The sequence below is a fragment of the Salmo trutta genome, chromosome 25 (assembly GCF_901001165.1).
Source record: "Salmo trutta chromosome 25, fSalTru1.1, whole genome shotgun sequence".
Taxonomy (NCBI): domain Eukaryota; kingdom Metazoa; phylum Chordata; class Actinopteri; order Salmoniformes; family Salmonidae; genus Salmo; species Salmo trutta.
The window spans coordinates 12,132,030-12,156,308 of NC_042981.1; the positions used below are offsets into that span (position 1 = coordinate 12,132,030).

The 24,279-nt window shown below is 43.6% G+C and overlaps 1 protein-coding gene across 2 annotated transcripts in view; it reads right to left on the reverse strand.

The window, feature by feature from the left end:
• The window catches only part of LOC115162027 (metastasis-associated protein MTA1), an 85,763-nt gene that overhangs the window by 39,337 nt on the left and 22,147 nt on the right, over positions 1-24,279 (reverse strand). For both annotated transcript variants that reach the window (XM_029712945.1, XM_029712946.1), the window contains one exon: positions 4,090-4,222. In XM_029712945.1, coding sequence (XP_029568805.1) covers positions 4,090-4,222 — 133 coding nt within the window. The remainder of the gene's footprint in view (positions 1-4,089; positions 4,223-24,279) is intronic.

The following is a 24,279-nucleotide window of genomic DNA, read 5'->3' on the forward strand; positions in this document are numbered from 1 at the left end:
CAGCTGGTCTAGTAGTAGGTATATAATGTAGTGGGTAGTGACTCTAGCTGGTCTATTAGTAGGTATATAATGTAGTGGGTAGTGACTCTAGCTGGTCTAGTAGTAGGTATATAATGTAGTGGGTAGTGACTCTAGCTGGTCTAGTAACAAGTATATAATGTAGTGGGTAGTGACTCTAGCTGGTCTAGTAACAGGTATATAATGTAGTGGGTAGTGACTCTAGCTGGTCTAGTAGTAGGTATATAATGTAGTGGGTAGTGACTCTAGCTGGTCTAGTAACAGGTATATAATGTAATGGGTAGTGACTCTAGCTGGTCTAGTAACAGGTATATAATGTAGTTGGTAGTGACTCTAGCTGGTCTAGTAACAAGTATATAATGTAGTGGGTAGTGACTCTAGCTGGTCTAGTAACAGGTATATAATGTAGTGGGTAGTGACTAGCTGGTCTAGTAACAGGTATATAATGTACTGGGTAGTGACTCTAGCTGGTCTAGTAACAGGTATATAATGTAGTGGGTAGTGACTCTAGCTGGTTTAGTAGTAGGTATATAATGTAGTGGGTAGTGACTAACTGGTTTAGTAACTGGTATATAATGTAGTGGGTCGTGACTCTAGCTGGTCTAGTAGTAGGTATATAATGTAGTGGGTAGTGACTCTAGCTGGTCTAGTAGTAGGTATATAATGTAGTGGATAGTGACTCTAGCTGGTCTAGTAGCAGGTATATAATGTAGTGGGTAGTGACTCTAGCTGGTTTAGTAGCAAGTATATAATGTAGTGGGTAGTGACTCTAGCTGGTCTAGTAGTAGGTATATAATGTAGCGGGTAGTGACTCTAGCTGGTCTAGTAACAGGTATATAATGTAGTGGGTAGTGACTCTCGCTGGTCTAGTAGTAGGTATATAATGTAGTGGGTAGTGACTCCAGCTGGTCTAGTAGTAGGTATATAATGTAGTGGGTAGTGACTATAATTGTAAGGTATAATTATCTTTTTACATCAGCACATGTATCAATATGTTCTATTGTTTTGTTAAGCTACATGCATGTGTGATTATTATGTCCTAACGGACCGTGTATGGGACTAAGTGCTGAGCTGTAGGTAATTAGGGGGTAAACCTGTTGAGGCATGCAGAAGGCTGTTACACAAACTAGAGTCACATGAGAAATCAATTGATATTGAAATACAATAACAGGAACTGAGCCTGTTGTCAATAGGCTCAGAGTGTACAGGAAGTGCGTCACGAGGCTGGGACCAACCTGCACGCCAGCGATAGGATGAGTAAGTTTAAACCATGCTCATCCTCCCTCTGACAGGCCAGCAGTGAGCGGGAACTATCTCTGTCAGAGTATATAAGGAAGAACAAAGGATGGGTCGATCAGTTCTCTGTATACCCTGCGAGGTGGTGCAGTGAGCCCGTATATACGAGCATCATATTTTCCATTTGTACTATCATTCTATTTACTTAAAGATGAATGAAATAAGCAATGGCAAAACTAAGTTGCATGGTTTGTTTATATCCTAATACCAGATTCGATTGACGCAACCCAACATAATGTAGTGGGTAGTGACTCTAGCTGGTCTAGTAACAGGTATATAATGTAGTGGGTAGTGACTCTAGCTGGTCTAGTAACAGGTATATAATGTAGTTGGTAGTGACTCTAGCTGGTTTAGTAACAGGTATATAATGTAGTGGGTAGTGACTCTAGCTGGTCTAGTAGCAGGTATATAATGTAGTGGGTAGTGACTCTAGCTGGTTTAGTAGCAAGTATATAATGTAGTGGGTAGTGACTCTAGCTGGTCTAGTAGCAGGTATATAATGTAGTGGGTAGTGACTCTAGCTGGTCTAGTAGTAGGTATATAACGTAGTGGGTAGTGACTCTAGCTGGTCTAGTAACAGGTATATAATGTAGTGGGTAGTGACTCTAGCTGGTCTAGTAGTAGGTATATAATGTAGTGGGTAGTGACTCTAGCTGGTCTAGTAGCAGGTATATAATGTAGTGGGTAGTGACTCTAGCTGGTCTAGTAGCAGGTATATAATGTAGTGGGTCGTGACTCTAGCTGGTCTAGTAGTAGGTATATAACGTAGTGGGTAGTGACTCTAGCTGGTCTAGTAGTAGGTATATAATGTAGTGGGTAGTGACTCTAGCTGGTCTAGTAACAGGTCTATAATGTAGTGGGTAGTGACTCTCGCTGGTCTAGTAACAGGTATATAATATAGTGGGTCGTGACTCTAGCTGGTTTAGTAACAGGTATATAATGTAGTGGGTAGTGACTCTAGCTGGTCTAGTAACAGGTATATAATGTAGTGGGTAGTGACTCTAACTGGTCTAGAAACAGGTATATAATGTACTGGGTAGTGACTCTAGCTGGTCTAGTAGCAGGTATATAATGTAGTGGGTAGTGACTCTAGCTGGTCTAGTAACAGGTATATAATGTAGTGGGTAGTGACTCTAGCTGGTCTAGTAGCAGGTATATAATGTAGTGGGTAGTGACTAGCTGGTCTAGTAGTAGTAGGTATATAATGTAGTGGGTAGTTACTCTAGCTGGCGCGACAAGAACAGCTCTGTGTCTCAGCTGATGTAGTGAGACACATTTCTCTGATGTGTGTGTAGCAGGTATATAAGGTGTGATGGATTAACCTGTTGGCGCTAGGGGGCAGTATTTGCACGGCCGGATAAAAAACGTACCCAATTTAAACTGGTTACTACTCTTGCCCAGAAACGAGAATATGCATATAATTAGTAGATTTGGATATAAAACACTCTAAAGTTTCTAAAACTGTTTGAATGGTGTCTGTGAGTATAACAGAACTCATATGGCAGGCCAAAACCTGAGAATATTCCATACAGGAAGTGCCCTGTCTGACAATTTGTTGTCCTTCTGTTGCATCTCTATCGAAAATACAGCATCTGTTCTGTAACATGACATTTTCTAAGGCTTCCATTGGCTCTCAGAAGGCGCCAGAAAGTGGAAAGGGGTGTCTGCTGTCTCTGGGCGAAGAACAGCAGGAGAGTTTGTAAGTGGTCAGCTTGGGGACAGTGAGGCGCGTTCACGAGAATTCTAAATTTTTTTCTTTCAGCCTTTGAATGAATACAATGTCGCCCGGTTGGAATATTATCGCTATTTTAAGAGAAAAATAGCATAAAAATTGATTTTAAACAGCGTTTGACATGCTTCGAAGTACGGTAATGGAATATTTTGAATTTTTTTGGTCACGAAATGCGCTCGCGCGTCACCCTTCGGATAGTGACCTGAACGCACGAACAAAACGGAGCTATTTGAATATAACTATGGTTTATTTGGAACCAAAACAACATTTGTTGTTGAAGTAGAAGTCCTGGGAGTGCATTCTGACGAAGAACAGCAAAGGTAATCCAATTTTTCTAATAGTAATTCTGAGTTTAGTGAGCCCCAAACTTGGTGGGTGTCAAAATAGCTAGCCGTGATGGCCGAGCTATGTACTCAGAATATTGCAAAATGTGCTTTCGCCGAAAAGCTATTTTAAAATCTGACACCGCGAATGCATAAAGGAGTTCTGTATCTATAATTCTTAAAATAATTGTTATGTATTTTGTCAACGTTTATCATGAGTAATTTAGTAAATTCACCAGAAGTTTTCGGTGGGTATGCTAGTTCTGAACATCACATGCTAATGTAAAAAGCTGTTTTTTGATATAAATATGAACTTGATTGAACAAAACATGCATGTATTGTATAACATAATGTCCTAGGAGTGTCATCTGATGAAGATCATCAAAGGTTAGTGCTGCATTTAGCTGTGGTTTTGGTTTTTGTGACATATGCTTGCTTTGAAAATGGCTGTGTGATTATTTTTGGCAGGGTACTCTCCTGACATAATCTAATGTTTTGCTTTCGCTGTAAAGCCTTTTTGATATCGGACAATGTGGTTAGATTAACGAGAGTCTTGTCTTTAAAATGGTGTAAAATAGTCATATGTTTGAGAAATTGAAGTTATAGCATTTTTGAGGTATTTGTATTTCGCGCCACACGTTTCCACTGGCTGTTGACTAGGGTGGGACCTCGCCCAGACAGGTTAAGGGTAAGGTTAGGTGTGACAGTGTCATGGTGTACCTGATGTGTGTAGCGGGTAGTGACTCCAGCTGGCGGGACAGGAACAGCTCTCGGTGTCTCAGCTGGTGTTTTTGTTTCTCTGGCAGGTCAACTGGGTTCAACTCTGGGTTCTCCATCTCCTCCTCCATCTCTCCTGGATAGGGGTCAGAATGTTAGTTAGGCGTGCGCACACACACAAAACGGGTGCACACACAGAGACACAGACACACACACACAGTTCAGCATCTCCTCCATCTCTCCTGATTTGGGTCAAAGGTAAATACTCACATTTGGTTAGCTCAACTGAGTTCTCACTAAACCAGTGGAATCTTGCCACACACACGAACATTTTTATTTTTTTATAGTTTTTTAATAATAATATGGTTCATGTGTTAGAACAGTTAAGTCCCATCTACACAGAACAAAAATATAAACACAACATGTAAACTGTTGATCTCATGTTTCATGAGCTGAAATTTAAAAAATCCCATATGCACAAAAAGCTTACTTCTCAAGAAAAAGAAAATGCTACACATTTGTTTCTATCCATGTTTAGTGAGCATTTCTCCTTTGTCGAGATAATCCATCCACCTGACAGGTGTGACATATCAATAATCTGATTAAACAGCATGATGATTCACATGCATCTAGCACCCCAGAAAAGTGCAAGAAATTGCCCACGTTAACATATGTAGCCTAAGGAACAAGGTCCATGAAGTCAATAACTTGCTTGTAACAGATGACATTCATATTCTGACTATCTCTGAAACTCACTTAGATAATACCTTTGATGATACAGTGGAAGCAATACATGGTTATAACATCTACCGAAAAGACAAATGCCAATGGGGCGGTGTTGCAGTCTATATTCAGAACCACATTCCTGTAAAGCTTAGAGACGATCTCATGTTAAATACTGTTGAAGTGATATCGCTACAGGTTCATCTGCCTCACCTAAAGCCCATTCTGGTGGGAAGCTGCTATAGACCACCAAGTGCTAACAGTCAGTATCTGGATGACGTGTGAAATGCTTGATAATGTATGAGATAAACAGAAGAAATTTTCTAGGTGATTTCAATATTGACTGGCTTTCATCAAGCTGCCCGCTCAAGAAAAAGTGTCAAACTGTAACCAGTGCCTGCAACCTGTTTTCAGGTTATCAGTCAACCTACCAGGGTAGTTACAAATAGCATAGGAATTAAATCATCAGCATATATTGATCACATCTTTACAAATGCTGCAGAAATGTCCTTTAAAACAGTATCCAAATCCATAGGATGTAGTGATCACAATATAATAGCCATATGTAGGAAAACCAAAGTTCTAAAGGCTGGGCCTAATGTAGTGTATAAGAGGTCATACAATAAGTTGTGTAGTGATTCATATGTTGTTGATGTAAAGAATATTTGCTGGTCTGTGGTGTGTAATGAGGAGCAGTCAGATGCTGCACATGACACATTTATGAAACTACTTATTTCAGTTACTAATAAGCACGCACCATTAATAAAATGACTGTAAGAACTGTTAAATCCCCTTGGATTGACGAGGAATTGAAAAATGGTATGGTTGAGAGGGATGAGGCAAAAGGTATGGCAAATAAGTCTGGCAGCACAACCGATTGGCAAACGTACTGCATATTGAGAAATGTGACTAAACTGAATAAAAAGAAGAAGAAACTACACTATGAAACAAAGATAAAGTATATAAAGAATGATAGTAAAAAACTTTGGAGCACCTTAAATGAAATGTTGGGCAAAAAGGCACACTCAGGTCCATCATTCATTAAATCAGATGGCTCATTCATCATAAAACCCACTGGTGTTGCTAACTACTTTAATGATTTTTTCATTGGCAAGATAAGCAAACTTAGGGTTGACATGCCAGCAACAAACGCTGACACTACGCATCCAAGTATATCTGACCAAATTATGAAAGACAAGCATTTTAATTTTGAATTCCGTAAAGTAAGTGTGGAATAACGACAAGCCACCTGGGTCTGACAACTTGGATGGAAAATTACTGAGGATAATGGATGATATTGCCACTCCTATTTGCCATATTTCAATTTAAGCCTACTAGAAAGTGTGTGCCCTCAGGCCTGGAGGGAAGCAAAAGTCATCCCTCTACCTGAGAATAGTAAAGCCCCATTTACTGGCTCAAATAGCCGACCAATCAGCCTGTTACCAACCCTTAGTAAACTTTTGGAAAAAATGGTGTTTGAGCAGATACAATGCTATTTTACTGTAAACAAATTTACAACAGAATTTCAGCATGCTTATAGGGAAGGACATTCAACAAGCACAGCACTTAAACAAATTACTGATGATTGGCTGAGAGAAATTGATGATAAAAAGATTGTGGGGGCTGTTTTGTTAGACTTCAGTGTGGCTTTTGACATTACCGATCATAGTCTGCTGCAGGAAAAACGTACGTGTTATGGCTTTACACCCTCTGCTAAATTGTGGATAAAGAGTTACCTGTCTAACAGAACACAGAGGGTGTTCTTAAATGGAAGCCTCTCCAACATAATCCAGGTAGAATCAAGAATTACCCAGGGCAGCTGTCTAGGCCCATTACTTTTTTCAATCTTTACTAACGACATGCCACTACTACAGCAAAGAGCTGCAAATGGTTTCAGAATGGGTGGCAAGGAATAAGTGAGTCCTAAATATTTCAACAACTAAAAGCATTGTATTTGGGACAAATCATTCACTAAACCCTAAACCTCAACTAAATATTGTAATGAATAATGTGGAAATTGAGCAAGTTGAGGAGACTAAACTGCTTGGAGTAACCCTGGATTGTAAACTGTCATGGTCAAAACATATTGATAAAACAGTAACTAAAATGGGGAGAAGATTTGGATAGAAAACACTCTGAAGTTTCTAAAACTGTTTGAATGGTGTCTGTGAGTATAACAGAACTCATATGGCAGGCAAAACCCTGAGAAAAAGTCAACCAGGAAGTGTAGGATCTGAGAAATGTAGTTCTTCTTTCTAGTCCCTTTCAAAACTACAGTATCTGTGCTGTTACGTTGCGCTTTCTAAGGCTTCCATTGGCTGTCTAAAGCCTTCAGAAAATGGATTCAGCCTTCTCCTGTCTCTGGGCAGAGTATAGGAGCTCAGTAACTGAATGGTCTGCCTGAGGACAAAGAGATTGGATATGAGCATTCCCGCGAGCACGCAGTTTTTTCCTTTTCTCCTTGAATGAATACACTATTGTCCAGTTGGAATATTATCGCAGTTTTACATTAAAAATACCATAAAAATTGATTTTAAACAGCGTTTGACATGCTTCTAAGTACGGTAATGGAACATTTTGACTTTTTGTGTCTCGAATTGCACTCGCGCCTTTTGGATAGTGACCTGAACGCGCGAACAAAACGGAGGTATTTGGACATAACTATGGATTATTTCGAACAAAAACAACATTTCTTGTGGAAGTAGCAGTCCTGGGAGTGCATTCTGACGAAGATCAGCAAAGGTAATACAATATTTCTAATACTAATTCTGAGTTTAGGTTGCCCCGAACTTGGCGGGTGTCTGAATAGCCGTGATGGCGAGCTATGTACTCAGAATATTGAAAAATGTGCTTTCGCCGAAAAGCTATTTTAAAATCTGACACAGTGATTGCATAAAGGAGTTCTGGATCTATAATTCTTAAAATAATTGTTATGTATTTTGTCAACGTATATGATGAGTATTTTTGTAAATTCACTGGAAGTTTTTGGTGGGAATACATTTTCTGAACATCACGCGCAAATGTAAAAAGCTATTTTTGGATATAAATATGAACTTGATTGAACAAAACATGCATGTATTGTATAACATAATGTCCTAGGAGTGTCATCTGATGAAGATCATCAAAGGTTAGTGCTTCATTTAGCTGTGTTTTGGGTTTTATTGACATATATGCTTGCTTTGAAAATGGCTGTGTGGTTATTTTGGTCTATGTACTCTCCTAACATAATCTAATGTTTTGCTTTCGCTGTAAAGCCTCTTTGAAATCGGACAATGTGGTTAGATTAACGAGAGTCTTATCTTTAAAATGGTGTTAAATAGTTGATTGTTGAGAAAATCGAATTGGGGTATTTTAGTTGTTTTTGTATTTTGCGCCATGCGATCCCATTGGCTGTTGGCTAGGTGTCCCGCTGGTGGAATGGGGTTCCGCTAGCGGAACGCCTAGATGCAAGAGGTTTTAACATTACTATCAACAAGGCAGGTCCTACAGGCCCTAGTTTTGTCGCACCTGGACTTCTGTTCAGATGTGTGGTCAGGTACCACATAGATGGAGTTTATGCATGTCAATCTCTCCTGGCTCAAAGTGGAAGAGAGATTGACTTCATCACTACTTGTATTTGAGAGAGGTATTGACATGTTGAATGCACCGAGCTGTCTGTCTAAACTACTGGCACACAGCTCGGACACCCATGCATACTCCATCAGACATGCCACCAGAGGTCTCTTTACAGTCCCCAAGTCCAAAACAGTACTACAGTCGTGGCCAAAAGTTTTGAGAATGACACAAATATTAATTTCCACAAAGTTTGCTGCTTCAGTGTCTTTAGATATTTTTGTCAGATGCTACTATGGAACACTGAAGTATAATTACAAGCATGTCAAAAGCTTTTATTGACAATTACATGAAGTTGATTCAAAGAGTCAGTATTTGCAGTGTTGACCCTTCTTTTTCAAGACCTCTGCAATCCACCCTGACATGCTGTCAATTAACTTCTGGGCCACATCCTGACTGATGGCAGCCCATTCTTGCATAATCAATGCTTGGAGTTTGTCAGAATTTGTGGGTTTTTGTTTGTCCACCCGCCTCTTGAGGATTGACCACAAGATCTCAATGGGATCAAGGTCTGGGGAGTTTCCTGGCCATGGACCCAAAATATCAATGTTTTGTTCCCTGAGCAACTTAGTTATCACTTTTTGCCTTATGGCAAGGTGCTCCATCACGCTCAAATAGGCATTGTTTGTCACCAAACTGTTCCTGGATGGTTGGGAGAAGTTGCTCTCGGAGGATGTGTTGGTACCATTCTTATTTATGGCTGTGTTCTTAGGCAAAATTGTGAGTGAGCCCTCTCCCTTGGCTGAGAAGCAACCCCACACTTGAATGGTCTCAGGATGCTTTACTTTTGGCATGATACAGGACTGATGGTAGCTCTCACCTTGTCTTCTCCGGGACAAGCTTTTTTCCGGATGCCCCAAACAATCGGAAAGGGGATTCAGCAGTCCAATCCCTGTACCTTTTGCAGAATATCAGTCTGTCCCTGATGTTTTTTCCTAGAGAGAAGTGGCTTCTTTGCTGCCCTTCTTTGACACCAGGCCATCCTCCAAAAGTCTTCGCCTCACTGTGCATGCAGATGCACTCACACCTGCCTGCTGCCATTCCTGAGCAAGCTCTGAAATGGTGGTGCCCCGATCCCGCAGCTGAATCAACTTTAGGAGATGGTCCTGGCGCTTGCTGGACTTTCTTGGGCGCCCTGAAGTCTTCTTCACAACAATTGAACCGCTCTCCTTGAAGTTCTTGATGATCCGATAAATGGTTGATTTAGGTGCAATCTTACTGGCAGCAATATCCTTGCCTGAGAAGCCCTATTTGTGCAATGCAATGATGACGGCACGTGTTTCTTTGCAGGTAACCATGGTTGACAGAGGAAGAACAATTATTCCAAGCACCACCCTCCTTTTGAAGCTTCCAGTCTGTTATTCGAACTCAATCAGCATGACAGAGTGATCTCCAGCCTTGTCCTTGTCAACACTCACACCTGTGTTAACAAGAGAATCACTGACATGATGTCAGCTGGTCCTTTTGTGGCAGGGCTGAAATGCAGTGGAAATATTTTTGGGGGGATTCAGTTCATTTGCATGGCAAAGAGGGACTTTGCAATTAATTGCAATTCATCTGATCACTCTTCATAACATTCTTGAGTATATGCAAATTGCCATCATACAAACTGAGGGAGCAGACTTTGTGAAAATTAATATTTGTGTCATTCTCAAAACCTTTGGCCACGACTGTACATAGAGCTTGGAACTCTATTCCACATCAGGTAACTGATGTCAGCAGTAGAATCAGACTTTAAAAAACAGATAAAAATACACCTTATGGAATAGCGGAGACTGTGAAGAGACAGGCACAGACACATGCATACACACGATAACATATGCACTATACACACACGTACACATGTACTTTATGTTGTAGATATGTGGTAGTAGACTGGCCGGAGGGGACACAGTGCTGAGGAGTATTTCGGTCTGTAAGAAAACCCTTGTGGGGGAAAACTCATTATGATTGGCTGGACCTGTCTCCCCAGTGGGTGTGCCTGGCTGCCAAGTGAGTTGGCCAATGCCCTCCCAGGCCCACCCATGGCTACACCCCTGCCCAGTCGTGTGAAATCCATAGATTTGGTGCCTAAATAATTTATTTCAATTGACTGATTTCCTTATATGTTGTGAATTGCGTGTATATATTTGTTCAGTATAATACAACTGTCGCAAGCTCGCTCCCTCTCGGTTTCCACTAGCATCCACAGCCACAAAGTCAGATTGCACAGCCACAAAGTCAAATTGCACAGCCACAAAGTCAGATTGCACAGCCACAAAGTCAGATTGCACAGCCACAAAGTCAGATTGCACAGCCAAAGTCAAAATTGGCTACAAAATGAGCTTTCGGTCTTAATTTAATGTTAGGCATAAGGTTAGCAGTGTGGTTAAGGTTAGGGTTAAGGTTTAGATCAGATTTTAAGAAGATAAATTGTAGAAATAGGCAAGGTTTATGACTGCGATAACGATACATTGTGATAAATTATATTTTTGGGTGGTTACTCTCCATTAGCGCCTTTTTTATACCAGGTCAAAGAAAGTTATTTGGTTACCAAGTGATCCAGCAAAAGGCTGCAAAGGAAAAAAAGGCATGATAAAAATTTGCCCAACTCAACTTTATTCAGAAAATGTAACACATTAACCTGGGATATGGAGAATTGACAAGGGCAAAGTACCTAGAAGGTCAAAATCATGCAAAAACAAAAAACATGTTTTTTTGATTTTTTTAAATGCGATTACAATTCTCAACTCTTTTATTTAGTTTCAGTTATTTGACATGAGTAGCTACATAAACATTTTATTTTTTATCTTGAATAATAGGCTAACTATTCTCTTCAATTAAAAATATTAGCAACAAAAAGTTATTTTCAGTTTCGCTTTATCTCAATGTCAGAACATTTGTAAACTGTACATTTGTAAACTGAAAAACGATAAAATTAGATTCAACATGGCCTTCAGGCTCATCCTACTAAAGGCTTTTAGCCAGAAAAACCAACATATTGATCGGTGGCATGTAACAATGCTGCCGCCTGTGCTGAAGACTCGTTCAGACGGCGAGCTGGTGGCAGGGATACACAGGAGCTTCTGTGCCAGTTTGTTTACTGTAGGAACGTTGACATGATGCAACTTCTACTCAGCCAGTGGATCCTCTTGGCTGTCTACCAAAGGAGAAAACATATAGCTACTCATCTCTGCTTCCAGGTCTTCCCTTAAGTGACACAGTGAGGACAGAACCCCACCAGTGGAGAGGCCCACAGTGAGGACAGAACCCCACAGTGGAGAGGCCCACAGTGAGCACAGAACCCCACAGTGGGGACAGAACCCCACCAGTGGAGAGACCCACAGTGGGGACAGAACCCCACAGTGGATAGGCCCACAGTGAGCACAGAACCCCACAGTGGGGACAGAACCCCAGCAGTGGAGAGACCCACAGTGGGGACAGAACCCCACCGGTGGAGAGGCCCACAGTGAGGACAGAACCCCACCAGTGGAGAGGCCCACAGTGAGGACAGAACCCCACCAGTGGAGAGGCCCACAGTGAGGACAGAACCCCACCGGCGGAGAGGCCCACAGTGAGGACAGAACCCCACCAGTGGAGAGGCCCACAGTGAGGACAGAACCCCAACGGTGGAGAGGTCCACAGTGAGGACAGAACCCCAACGGTGGAGAGGCCCACAGTGAGGACAGAACCCCAATGGTGGAGAGGCCCACAGTGAGGACAGAACCCCAACGGTGGAGAGGCCCACAGTGAGGACAGAACCCCAACGGTGGAGAGGCCCACAGTGAGGACAGAACCCCAACGGTGGAGAGGCCCACAGTGAGGACAGAACCCCACCAGTGGAGAGGCCCACAGTGAGCACAGAACCCCACCAGTGGAGAGGCCCACAGTGGGGACAGAACCCCAACGGTGGAGAGGCCCACAGTGGGGACAGAACCCCAACGGTGGAGAGGCCCACAGTGGGGACAGAACCCCAGCAGTGGAGAGGCCCACAGTGGGGACAGAACCCCAACGGTGGAGAGGCCCACAGTGAGCACAGAACCCCACCGGTGGAGAGGCCCACAGTGAGGACAGAATCCCACCGGTGGAGAGGCCCACAGTGAGCACAGAATCCCACCGGTGGAGAGGCCCACAGTGGGGACAGAACCTCACCAGTTAGTGCACTATAGGAGAAAATAAAAGGCCCAGGAAGTCTTTGTGGAGCTTTTTCGAGGGAAGCGACACAGCAGCTTCAACATCTGTCCCCGCTGTGTAACTACGGGAAGCAGAGATGAATAGCTACATGACTTCTCCTTTGGTAGACAGCCAAGAGGATCCACTGGCTTGGTGGAAGTTGCATCATATCCACTTTGGCTGTTGTAGTTTTGGTTCAAATAAAACGGCATAGATGAAAGTGTCTTTTTCTATGCCATTTTGCTTTCATATATGCCGTGCCGCTCTGTAGGCTATTGTTTAATGCACACATGAATATTGTGTAGGCTAATCACCAAAAATGACCTAAGTATATGCAAAATGACTTCGGTATGATGTCGCTGTCTGTAATTTTCTACTTTGTGGCTGTGTTAACTAGTGATGACCCTCTCCCGCCTCGATTTAGAGCCACGCCTCATAGTTGTGACACCTGTGATTCGCTCAGAATTTAGGGTGAGGTTAGGGCACGACATATTAAAGAACCAGAGAATCGAGACAAACAAGAGGATTAGATACTACAGGGATTGGTTTTCCAGGAAAACAGGGAAGACACCTTGTGACACTGCCGGTACCTGGCTCATTCAGGAAAACAGGGATATAGATCCCTGCCTGGACTGGTGTGTTTCTCTATAACACTCTTCTCTATAACACCCTTGTTACGTTCCCCAGTTTCTGTGTTGTGGTTTGTGTATTATCATGTATGTATTTCAGGAAATGGATTCCTGAAATTCTCTACAAGCAGCTGACTGGTCAATCAACATTGATGATTGGAGAGCTGACCCCGCCCCCTCGTCAGGACGCAGCTGTCTCCAATTACTAACTTCTTCTGAAGCTATATAAGCCCCAGTTCCGTTGCTCAGAATGGAGACACAGAGATTATGGTTGAGAGTTATAGCATGTTGGTGGTTGCTAAGACATTTGATATGTACTGTGTAGTTGTTGCTGTGAGAGCTGATCGTAATGTTATGGGTTAGTTTGTTGCTCAGAGAGAGCTTCTTTAATGTCCTGAGTTAGTTGTTTTCTCAGTTTGTTGTAAAGTCATTTGGAATATTCTGTTTCATTTGTTCCCAGGGAGGAAGGGGAAGGCACCTAGGGAGTGCTTAGGCAAGAGGCCCGCGGGCATACATATACCCGTAGTGGTTTACTGTCTATGCACACTAGGTAAGACCTGGGCGGACCATCCCCTGTATTTTGGTTAGTGCACCAGGTGGTGCTAGTTAAGTAGTGGGTAGGTAGGAGAGGGGGCTTTGATATTTACTTTCTTTGCTTTGGTTCCGTCCAGTCCCTTTTCCCCAAACTTACCGTGTGAAGGAATAAATTCCCTGTTAACGGTATTCTCTGCCTTTTTGTCATCCTTACTCACACCTACACTCCCATACCTCTTTCACACCACGGAGAGTTAAGTTGTAGCAGGGTGTTGCGTTCCCTCTTTCTAGAGGCGTGCGTAACAACCCTCTCTCCCCACTCCCCTCTTTTCTATAACCCCCTCTCTCTATAACCCCCCTGAAGGAAAGAGAGACAGAAGGACGGGGGGACCAGTTGAAGCATGCTCCAGCTCATTTGGAGTTTCATTAGAGAAGGTGAGAGACAGAGAGAGGGAGACAGGGAGCAGAACAGAAGCAATCAAACGGGATTTTCAGGAGAAGGGATATGTGGCCAAAATCAATAAGTTCTCTCCCACTCTCACTTACCAGACAGACTGGCTCATAGACTCTTGTACACACACCATCACAGAATGAACATGCACCCCAATCCAAGAGCCCCAGAGCCGATTCAAATCTTACAGGCAACCAGGCAATCCAAATCTGATATCAATTCAGTACAATCTGAGGCATCATTATCACTACCAGCTCCTGACTGACTGACCTCTACCCTCAGACAGACAGAGCCAATCCACTGACACAGCACCTAGACCATACCCTCCACATATTGCCTCTCCATCTCACCTGTTCCTACCAATGATCAGTTATTGATGAGTGAGTCGCCTTACCAGACGAGAGGGAGAGAGGACCAACACCTATAATCCTGAGTTCTGAAGGACTTCCATTTTATTTCAGATAGTATACTATGTAGTCTAGCCTATTGAGCAACAGTTATTCTATACTTTGCCGCTAGATTGTTTAGTATTTGTGAATGGATTCATAGACACCATTGATGTCTATTGTTTAGTGAAACTAAGGGCCCAGAGTTCTAGACTCAGAATAGAAAGGCCAATTAAAGAGAGGCTAAAGGCGGACACATGCTTCCCAGCCGAAACAGTAAAGAAGAGTTTGTGCATATTTTCTGACGTTTTTGTTCGTTTTGGAGTTCGGTTAGGGTTTTTTCGGATGTTCGGGCCCACACATTTTGTTCAAGGGCCAGTCAAAGTTCGGAAGCCGAAGTCTACGCCCCTTCATCCGTGATTGGTGAACTGTAGGGGGTGACGCGAGTTTCTGCTTCTTGTTGATTCAGCCCGAAATTCAGTGTGGGTTCAACATGGCGAACGACAACTTGGAACATCGATTGACCGAGGAGGTACAAAAGTACCTTCACCAGTACGATTCTAGCCATGCATTATATAAAAACAACCATGTAAATGCCAATTCATGGAAAGAGATTACGGAGACGCTGGGGTCCGACCCAACCACTTATTCTAAAAATGGGGTAGGATTCGCAACAAGTTCATCAAGGCAAAGAAAATAAATAAACGCCACAGTGGAAAGGCTCCTCCACAGTAGAGATACCAGCAGAAAGGCTACTCCACAGTGGAGATACCGGCAGAAAGGCTACTCCACAGTGGAGATACCGGCAGAAAGGCTACTCCACAGTGGAGATGCCGGCAGAAAGGCTACTCCACAGTGGAGATGCCGGCAGAAAGGCTACTCCACAGTGGAGATGCCGGCAGAAAGGCTACTCCACAGTGGAGATGCCGGCAGAAAGGCTACTCCACAGTGGAGATGCCGGCAGAAAGGCTACCTCCACTGTGGAGATGCCGGCAGAAAGGCTACTCCACAGTGGAGATGCCGGCAGAAAGGCTACTCCACAGTGGAGATGCCGGCAGAAAGGCTACCTCCACAGTGGAGATGCCGGCAGAAAGGCTACTCCACAGTGGAGATGCCGGCAGAAAGGCTACTCCACAGTGGAGATGCCGGCAGAAAGGCTACTCCACAGTGGAGATGCCGGCAGAAAGGCTACTCCACAGTGGAGATGCCGGGAGAAAGGCTACTCCACAGTGGAGATACTGGCAGAAAGGCTACTCCACAGTGGAGATGCCGGGAGAAAGGCTACTCCACAGTGGAGATACCGGCAGAAAGGCTACTCCAGAAATGTTACTGCTGGCTTGTTCGGCACATGAAGTATGGGAAGACTTAAACCAACATGCTGTCTACACCAAAGGATGAGATATGTTGTTGTATTTTCTATTATAGGCAAGGAAAAGAGTAGCAATGTTTTGCTAACAATAGCTAGACAGCTAGCTCTAGCTACTTTGCTGGCTAGTGGCTAGCTAGCTTAGCAGCATACTCGTGCAGGGAAAGCAAGCCAACCAACTAAACTAAAGATCTTTACAACTTTTGTTCAAACATAATTTTGTTATAGAAAGAAAAATCATAAGCTCAGACATTGGTAACACCAAAGTCAAAGTTTGGTTGCAAGGTCCAGCTAGTCAAAATGTTGCTAGGCCAGGCCTACTCAACTCTGCTCAAACCTTTGCAACATTATATAGTCTATCGTAGTCACGGTTAATGATATTTGCTGTTCAATAATATTTTGGATATGTGTACTAAATAGCCCTCTCCTTTTTTATTTAAGGCTCAAACACCAGTGAGTGGAGACAGCACCTGGTGTTGTTCTCTGCCCCCCAGCACTGCCTGTTCACCGGTCCCAAGCACTACCTCTGCCCCCAGTACTGACTGGTGACCGGCCCCCAGCCCATCTCCCGCACTGAGTTGCAATGAAGAATTAGAACCCTCTTCATGCAGGACCTGGGAAGCTCTATCCTGGGCCCACCTCTAAGACCTAATCCACTGGCTTTCCCCTCAGCGATGCCACAGAGCAGTAGCAGGGGTGTGAGAAGGGGAAAAAAGAGCTGCAGACTCATTCACACATCACAGGCATTGCAAATGATTGAAGACGTCTCAAGATCTGGACAACGTCATGCACCGAGCCACCAGCTTGTCCCAGAGGTAAATAAATAAAAATGATGACTTTACTCTGATCCTCTTTTCTCTCTTCTGTTGTCCTTTTTCCTCCTTACCATGCACACCTCTCTCCAGACACTCCTAATTTCCCACCCTCTTCTCATCCTCTCTCCAGATATTCCTAATCCCCCCCTCTTCTCATCCACTCTCCAGATACTCCTAATCCCCACCTTCTCATCCTCTCTCCAGACACTCCTAATCCCCCCTCTCTCCAGATACTCCTAATCCCCCCTTCTCACCCTCTCTCCAGATACTACTAATCCCCCCCTCTCCAGATACTCCTAACCCCCCACCTTCTCATCCTCTCTCCAGACACTCCTAATCCCCTCTTCTCATCCACTCCTAATCCCCCCTTCTCATCCTCTTTCCAGACACTCCTAATCCCCCCTTCTCATCCTCTCTCCAGACACTCCTAATCCCCCTCTCTTCTCATCCTCTCTCCAGATATTCCTAATCCCCCTCTCTTCTCATCCACTCTCCAGATACTCCTAATCCCCCCTTCTCATCCTCTTTCCAGACACTCCTAATCCCCCCTTCTCATCCTCTTTCCAGACACTCCTAATCCCCCCTTCTCATCCTCTTTCCAGACACTCCTAATCCCCCCTCTTCTCATCCTCTCTCCAGACACTCCTAATCCCCCCTCTTCTCATCCACTCTCCAGATACTCCTAATCCCCCCTTCTCATCCTCTTTCCAGACACTCCTAATCCCCCCTTCTCATCCTCTCTCCAGACACTCCTAATCCCCCTCTCTTCTCATCCTCTCTCCAGATATTCCTAATCCCCCTCTCTTCTCATCCACTCTCCAGATACTCCTAATCCCCCCTTCTCATCCTCTTTCCAGACACTCCTAATCCCCCCTTCTCATCCTCTTTCCAGACATTCCTAATCCCCCCTTCTCATCCTCTTTCCAGACACTCCTAATCCCCCCTTCTCATCCTCTCCAGACACTCCTAATCCCCCCTCTTCTCATCCACTCTCCAGACACTCCTAATCCCCCCTCTTCTCATCCACTCTCCAGACACTCCTAATCCCCCTTCTCATCCTCTCTCCAGACACTCCTAATCCCCCTCTCTTCTCATCCTCTCTCCAGATATTCCTAATCCCCCCTCTTCTCATCCTCTCTCCAGATACTCCTAATCCCCCCTTCTCATCCTCTCTCCAGACACTCCTAATCCCCCCTCTTCTCATCCTCTCTCCAGACACTCCTAATTTCCCCACCCTCCTCTTCTCATCCTCTCCACAGGGTCCTGGCACCTATAGCTGATTTCATGGATGAACTCTCGCCAAAACTCCGGAACTCAATCACCAGCTGCATGACTTCAAGAGGACATGGACCGCACGACTAAGACCACAGTGAAATGAACTTTGGAATAAAATTAACAAGACACTTGTTATTTACATGTCTGTTCATAAAGACACTTACTATTGTTCAGAAATGTAACGACATTACATTTTATTCCAGAGACACTTGTTTTTATGTCTGTCCTCAGCAGACACTTTTATTGTGGTTTACTTTCAGAAGCAAGAATAAAGGTTTATTTGTGTGCTGAAAAAGCTCTGTTGGCATTTCTTCAAGGTGTTTCAATGCATTCTATTTGAACATCAAGTGCTGACAATGTACAGAAGAGCTGTGCCACAGGTTTTCTACCTGTGGTGTAGTTCAATCTAAATGACTGCACGCAGAATCAGGTTTCATTTTATTAAGATTAAAACTCTACTGGCTCACAGAACTGAGTCTGTGCGTCCATCAAGAATCCTCATCCTTGCAGCCATGATGGCCGAATGCTTTCTCTTGACTCTCCGTCAACGAAAGTGAAAAGTTCAAAGTACGCCCAGGTTTATTGAGATGGACACCTGTAAATGAGAGGTAAAAAGTGAATGTCAGATATCGTGTATATTCAGTAAACCAAAAAAAACATACCATATTCCAAAAGCCTTGATAAAAATGGCACTTCGCAGAGGTTCATTCATGTATGCAGTAACAAAGGAAATTAGAAACAGAAAAAGTGAAATTGATTCCAACATTCTATTATCATCATACCTGGATAAGGGCGCATGAGGTTCTCATGTTGGGGGAAAGCTGCATCTCCCAGGAAAACATGAGGACTTGGAGTTGTGGTACCTGGCAGGACAGCTGGCGGTGGTAAATCGAGGGTCTCTTGCAGCAGTTTGGACCCAAAAGAACTCTCGTAACACTCCACCATAGCGCTCTCGGCCGTATGCCCCTACATCCACTATTGTGAACCTGTAGCGGGCATCTTCTCTGTCTCCGGATCTCGCCTATTATACAGTGCATTCGGACAGTGTTAAGACCACTTCCCTTTAACATTTTGATTGAAAAAAAATAATCTACACAGAATAACCCATAATGACAAAGCGAAAACTGGTTTGAGCACATTTAAAAAAAAATTATAATAATATTACGTTATTTACATAAGTATTTTATCTTTTTTATTTAACTAGGCAAGTCAGCTAAGAACACATTCTTATTTACAATGACAGCCTACCGAGGAACAGTGAGATAAATGCCTTGTTCAGGGGCAGAACGACAGATTTTTACCTTGTCAGCTCGGGGATTCAATCAAGCAACCTTTCAGTTACTGGCCCAAAGCTCTAACCATTAGGCTACCTGCCACCCCAAAGGGTATTCAGACCCTTTGCTATGAGACTTGAAATTGAGCTCAGGTGCATCCTGTTTCCATTGATCATCCTTGAGATGTTTCTACAACTTGGAGTCCACCTGTGGTAAAATCAATTGATTGGACATGATTTGGAAAGGCACACACACACCTGTCTAGATTAAGGTCCCACGTGTCAGAGCATGTCAGACCAAAAACCAAGCAGAGGTTGAAGGAATTGTCCGTAGAGCTCAGAGACAGGATTGTGTCGAGGCACAGATCTTGGGAAGTGTACCAAAAAAATGTCTGCAGCATTGAAGGTCCCCAAGAACACAGTAGCCTCCATCATTCTTACATGGAAGAAGTGTGGAACCACCAAGACTCTTCCTAGAGCTGGCCACCCGGCCAAACTGAGCAATCGGAGTACAAGGGCCTTGGTCAGGAAGGTGCCCAAGAACCCGATGGTCACTGACAGGGCTCCAGAGTTCCTCTAGAGATGGGAGAACCTTCCAGAAGGACAACCATCTCTGCAGCACTCCACAAATCAGGCCTTTATGGTAGAGTGGCCAGACAGAAGCTACTCCTCAGTAAAAGGCACATGACAGCCCGCTTGGACTTTGCCAAAAGGCACCGAAAAGGACTCTCGGACCATGAGAAACAAGATTCTCAGGTCTGACTCTTTGGCCTAAATGCAAAGTGTCACGTATGGAGGAAACCAGGCACCGATCATCACCTAGCCATTATTATCCCTTCGGTGAAGCATGGTGGTGGCAGAACCATGCTATTGGGATGTGTTTCAGTGGCAGGGACTGGAAGACAAGTCAGGATCAAGGGAAAGATGAACGGAGCAAAGTACAGAGAGATCCTTGATTAAGTCCTGAGCGCTCTGGAGCAGGTTCTCAGACTGGGGCAAAGGTTCACCTTCCAACAGGACAACGACCCTAAGCACACAGCCAAGACAATGCAGGAGGGCCTTCGGGACAAGTCTCTGAATGTCCTTGAGTGGCCCAGCCAGAGCCCGAACCCAGTCGAACATCTATGGAGAGACCAGAAAATAACTGTGCAGCAACGCTCCCCATCCAACCTGACAGAGCTTGAGAGGATCTGCAGAGAAGAAATGTGAGAAACTCGTGTGCAAAGCTTGTAGCGTCATACCCAAGAAAACTTGCGGCTGTAATCGCTGCCAAAATGTGCTTCAACAAAGTACTGAATAAAGGTTCTGAATACATATGTAAATGTAATATTTCAGTTTTAAAAAATTACTTTAGAAAATGTATAAAGGCCTGTTTTTGCTTTGTCATTATGGGATGTGGCAATAGATTAGGGATTTTTTGTTGTTGTCCATTTCAGAATAAGGCTGTAACGTAACAAAATGTGGAAAAAGTGAAGGAGTCTGAATACTTTCTCGAATGCAATGTCTGTTGCTAGGTACAGCAAATCTAGTAGATCCTGGAAAATTCTCACAAATGAAATTCTCGCCAGTCAAGTGTCTCTCTGTGAAAACGATTTCATTCTCCCGCGCATGTCTTCCTTGTTTGGGTGTGTCTTCCTGTCCTTGTTTGGCCGTAGATTACCAGCTCATCATCCTCTACTGTCCCGGGGTAATATCCCCTTTTTATTTTTTTCAAGGGAACGTATTTTGAGGGAGCATGCAAGCACACTTGTTCGGCTAGCCGATAGCCGAACTGAAGCATGCTGACGCCTAGCGTTGCGCATTTTGGGGAATATTCACAGGTGGAAACTTTCCATGGGAATTAACGGGAATATATGGGAATTAACGGGAATATATGCATATTTATATTAATACCATTTAAATGTAGATGTTTTTTGCATTGGATATATTACCATATGAAACCCTTTTACCTTATAAGTAGACAATTGCAAATGATTAAATCCTTCCAATAGAAAAAAAAAAAAAAATGTAGTTACGAATTTAACTTTAATTAAATGAGTTGACTCTTCACATGATGATTTCACTGAACAACAAAAGAAAGGGAATATTGAATGATCCATCGCATCTCCCAAAACCGTTTAACATACATCTGTAAAATGACAGTCTAGAAACTAAAGCTTTGGTTGTCTTCCTCTCAAGCTTCCATGTCTTCTCCCTGGACCTCCTCAATGTCCACCACTTGAACATCAGACTGAGGCCTCATCTTCACTGTCACTTTCCAACCTTGTTGAGGATGGCTCGTTGTCAGGCTCAAAAAGCCTAAAATATGCCCAGATGGCCACCAATTTTTCAACACTTGTATTGGTCAACCTGTTGCATGCTTTGGTGTGTGTGTTCCCAAACAGGGACCAGTTGCGCTCTGAGGAGGCTGATGTTGGTGGGATTTGGAGGATGGAGGCAACAGGGAAAAGAGCCTCATATCCACAAAGTCCCTTCCACCAGATGGCTGATGAGATATGTTGGCACGACTGCCATATTGTATCTCCATCCCAAAGCCCTCTACTTCGCCAGCCTGCCAAGAACCTTGCCCTCATCCAGGCCAAGGTGGCGAGACACGGTAGTGATGACACCATAGGCCTTGTTGATCTCTGCCCTAGACACGATGCTCTTGCCAGAATACTTGGGGTCAAACATGTACGCTGCGGCGTGTATGGGCTTCAGGCAGAAGTCTTCACGCTTTTTGATGTATTTCAGAACTTCAGTTTCCTCTGCTTGGAGCAACAGTGAAGTGGGCAGGGCAGTACAAATTTATTCTCTTACATCTGCAAGCAGAATCTGAACATCAGACAGGATGGCATTGTCTCCCTCAATCCGTGCAATGGCTACTGCTATAGGTTTCAGGAGTTTCAGGCTGCTTACCACTCTCTCCCAAAATACATCATCCAGGAGGATCCTCTTGATGGGGCTGTCCATATAGGCAGATTGTGATATGGCCATTTCTTGGAGAGACTCCTTCCCCTCCAGGAGACTGTCAAACATGATGACAACACCACCCCAACTTTGCTTGGTGAGGTAGATTGCTGCTATAACTTGATGAGCCTTCACATACTTAACCATTTCCTTGGCTCTCTTGCAGAGTGTAACCATTGTTGTCAGTGCCATGTCCTTGAGGACCAGATTCAATGCATGAACAGCACAGCCAATGGGTGTGATGTGAGGGTAGGACACCTCCACGTTAGACCAAGCAGCCTTCATGTTCGCAGCATTGTCTGTCACCAGTGCAAATACCTTCTGTGGTCCAAGGTCATAGATGACTGCCTTCAGCTCATCTGCAATGTAGAGACCGGTATGTCTGTTGTCCCTTGTGTCTGTGCTCTTGTAGAATACTGGTTGAGGGGTGGAGATGATGTAGTTAATTATTCCTTGCCCACGAACATTCGACCACCCATCAGAGATGATTGCAATACAGTCTGCTTTCTCTATGATTGCTTGACCTTCAGTTGAACTCTGTTGAACTGCATCCAGCAAATTAGTAGATAAAGCATGTCTGGGTGGAGGGGTGTATGCTGGGCGAAGAACATTCAGAAATCTCTTCAAATACACATTGCCTGTGAGCATCAGAGGTGAACCAGTTGCATACACAGCTTGAGCAAGATATTCATCAGCATTTCTCTGACTACGTTCCTCCATTGAGTAAAAAAACAGCTTTGATTCGAGGAGGACCATGAGCTGTTGCTATCGATAAGGTGTCTGATTCATCATTTTCACCTCCAATAAAGGACTTTTGTCAGCGGTTTCTTGTTGTGAGCACTGAGGGAACTTTATGCACTTGGCCAGATGATTCTGCATCTTTGTTGCATTCTTCACATATGATTTAGCACAGTATTTGTAAATGTACACAGCTTTTCCTTCTACATTAGCTGCAGTGAAATGTCTCCACACATCAGATAGTGCCCGTGGCATTTTCCTGTAAAGATTAGAAGAAACAAAAGTGTAAAAAAAATACAATTCCATGTAGAGATAAATAGTTAAACAGTTAGATTAAAACAACTCCTTGTAAGATAAATATTTTAAAATGAAACATGTATGGAAACAGGTGAATTAACACTGTTAGCAGGCTTAAGCAAGGTAAAACCCACATGATAGCAAAAACTAACAGAAATTGTTAACAAGTTAGAAATGATTTAAACACACTTTGCTGTAGGATACTATTTACTAGTTAACAAAAAAAATCATGTATGTCATAAAATATATTCACCCCACCCAGTATTGTAATCAAAACTTACCAGAAAGCATGTAGTCCTTGGCTCAGACAGTGTAGTAGTGTGGGCTCAATAGTATCTCAAAGAGTGCACTGTGCATGTGATGGAAGAGTGCACTGTGCATGCAGAGGGATGCAATTCCAATGAATTGGGGATAGTTTAACCAATCTATGCCACAAGACCTAGAATTGCCTTATGTTTATCCCACTAAAAAAGGTTCACTGTTATAAGCCAACTTACTTGATGAATTTAAGCAAAATTCCCCATATTCCCGGGCTTAACATCCCATGGAAAGTTTCCGACCCTTTGCAACCCTACTGACGCCTTAAGTCATATGACTGGAGGAAGGGGCCAGAGGAGCCAAAGGCTATGTCAATCACTGTGACAGACCACTCAGGAAGCATCTCTACCGGCAGGGGAAGGGCAAAGACATGTAGGGGCCCTCTGAGGTAAGGCTCTAACCAAATCTCAGCAAGGAAAATATTTGATCTATGACTCACAGCACACACACAAAAGAGCACGCGCACACACACAAAGACAAGCACACAAACAGACGAGAATAAACAAATACACACACACACAGCCATTCTGAAAATGATCCAGTCCACAAGATAGAAAGAAAGCCATCCAGTACACACAAACACACACACACACACACACACACACACACATCAGCCCACCCGTCTACACACACACACACACACACACCTACCAGCCAACCCGTCTACACACACAC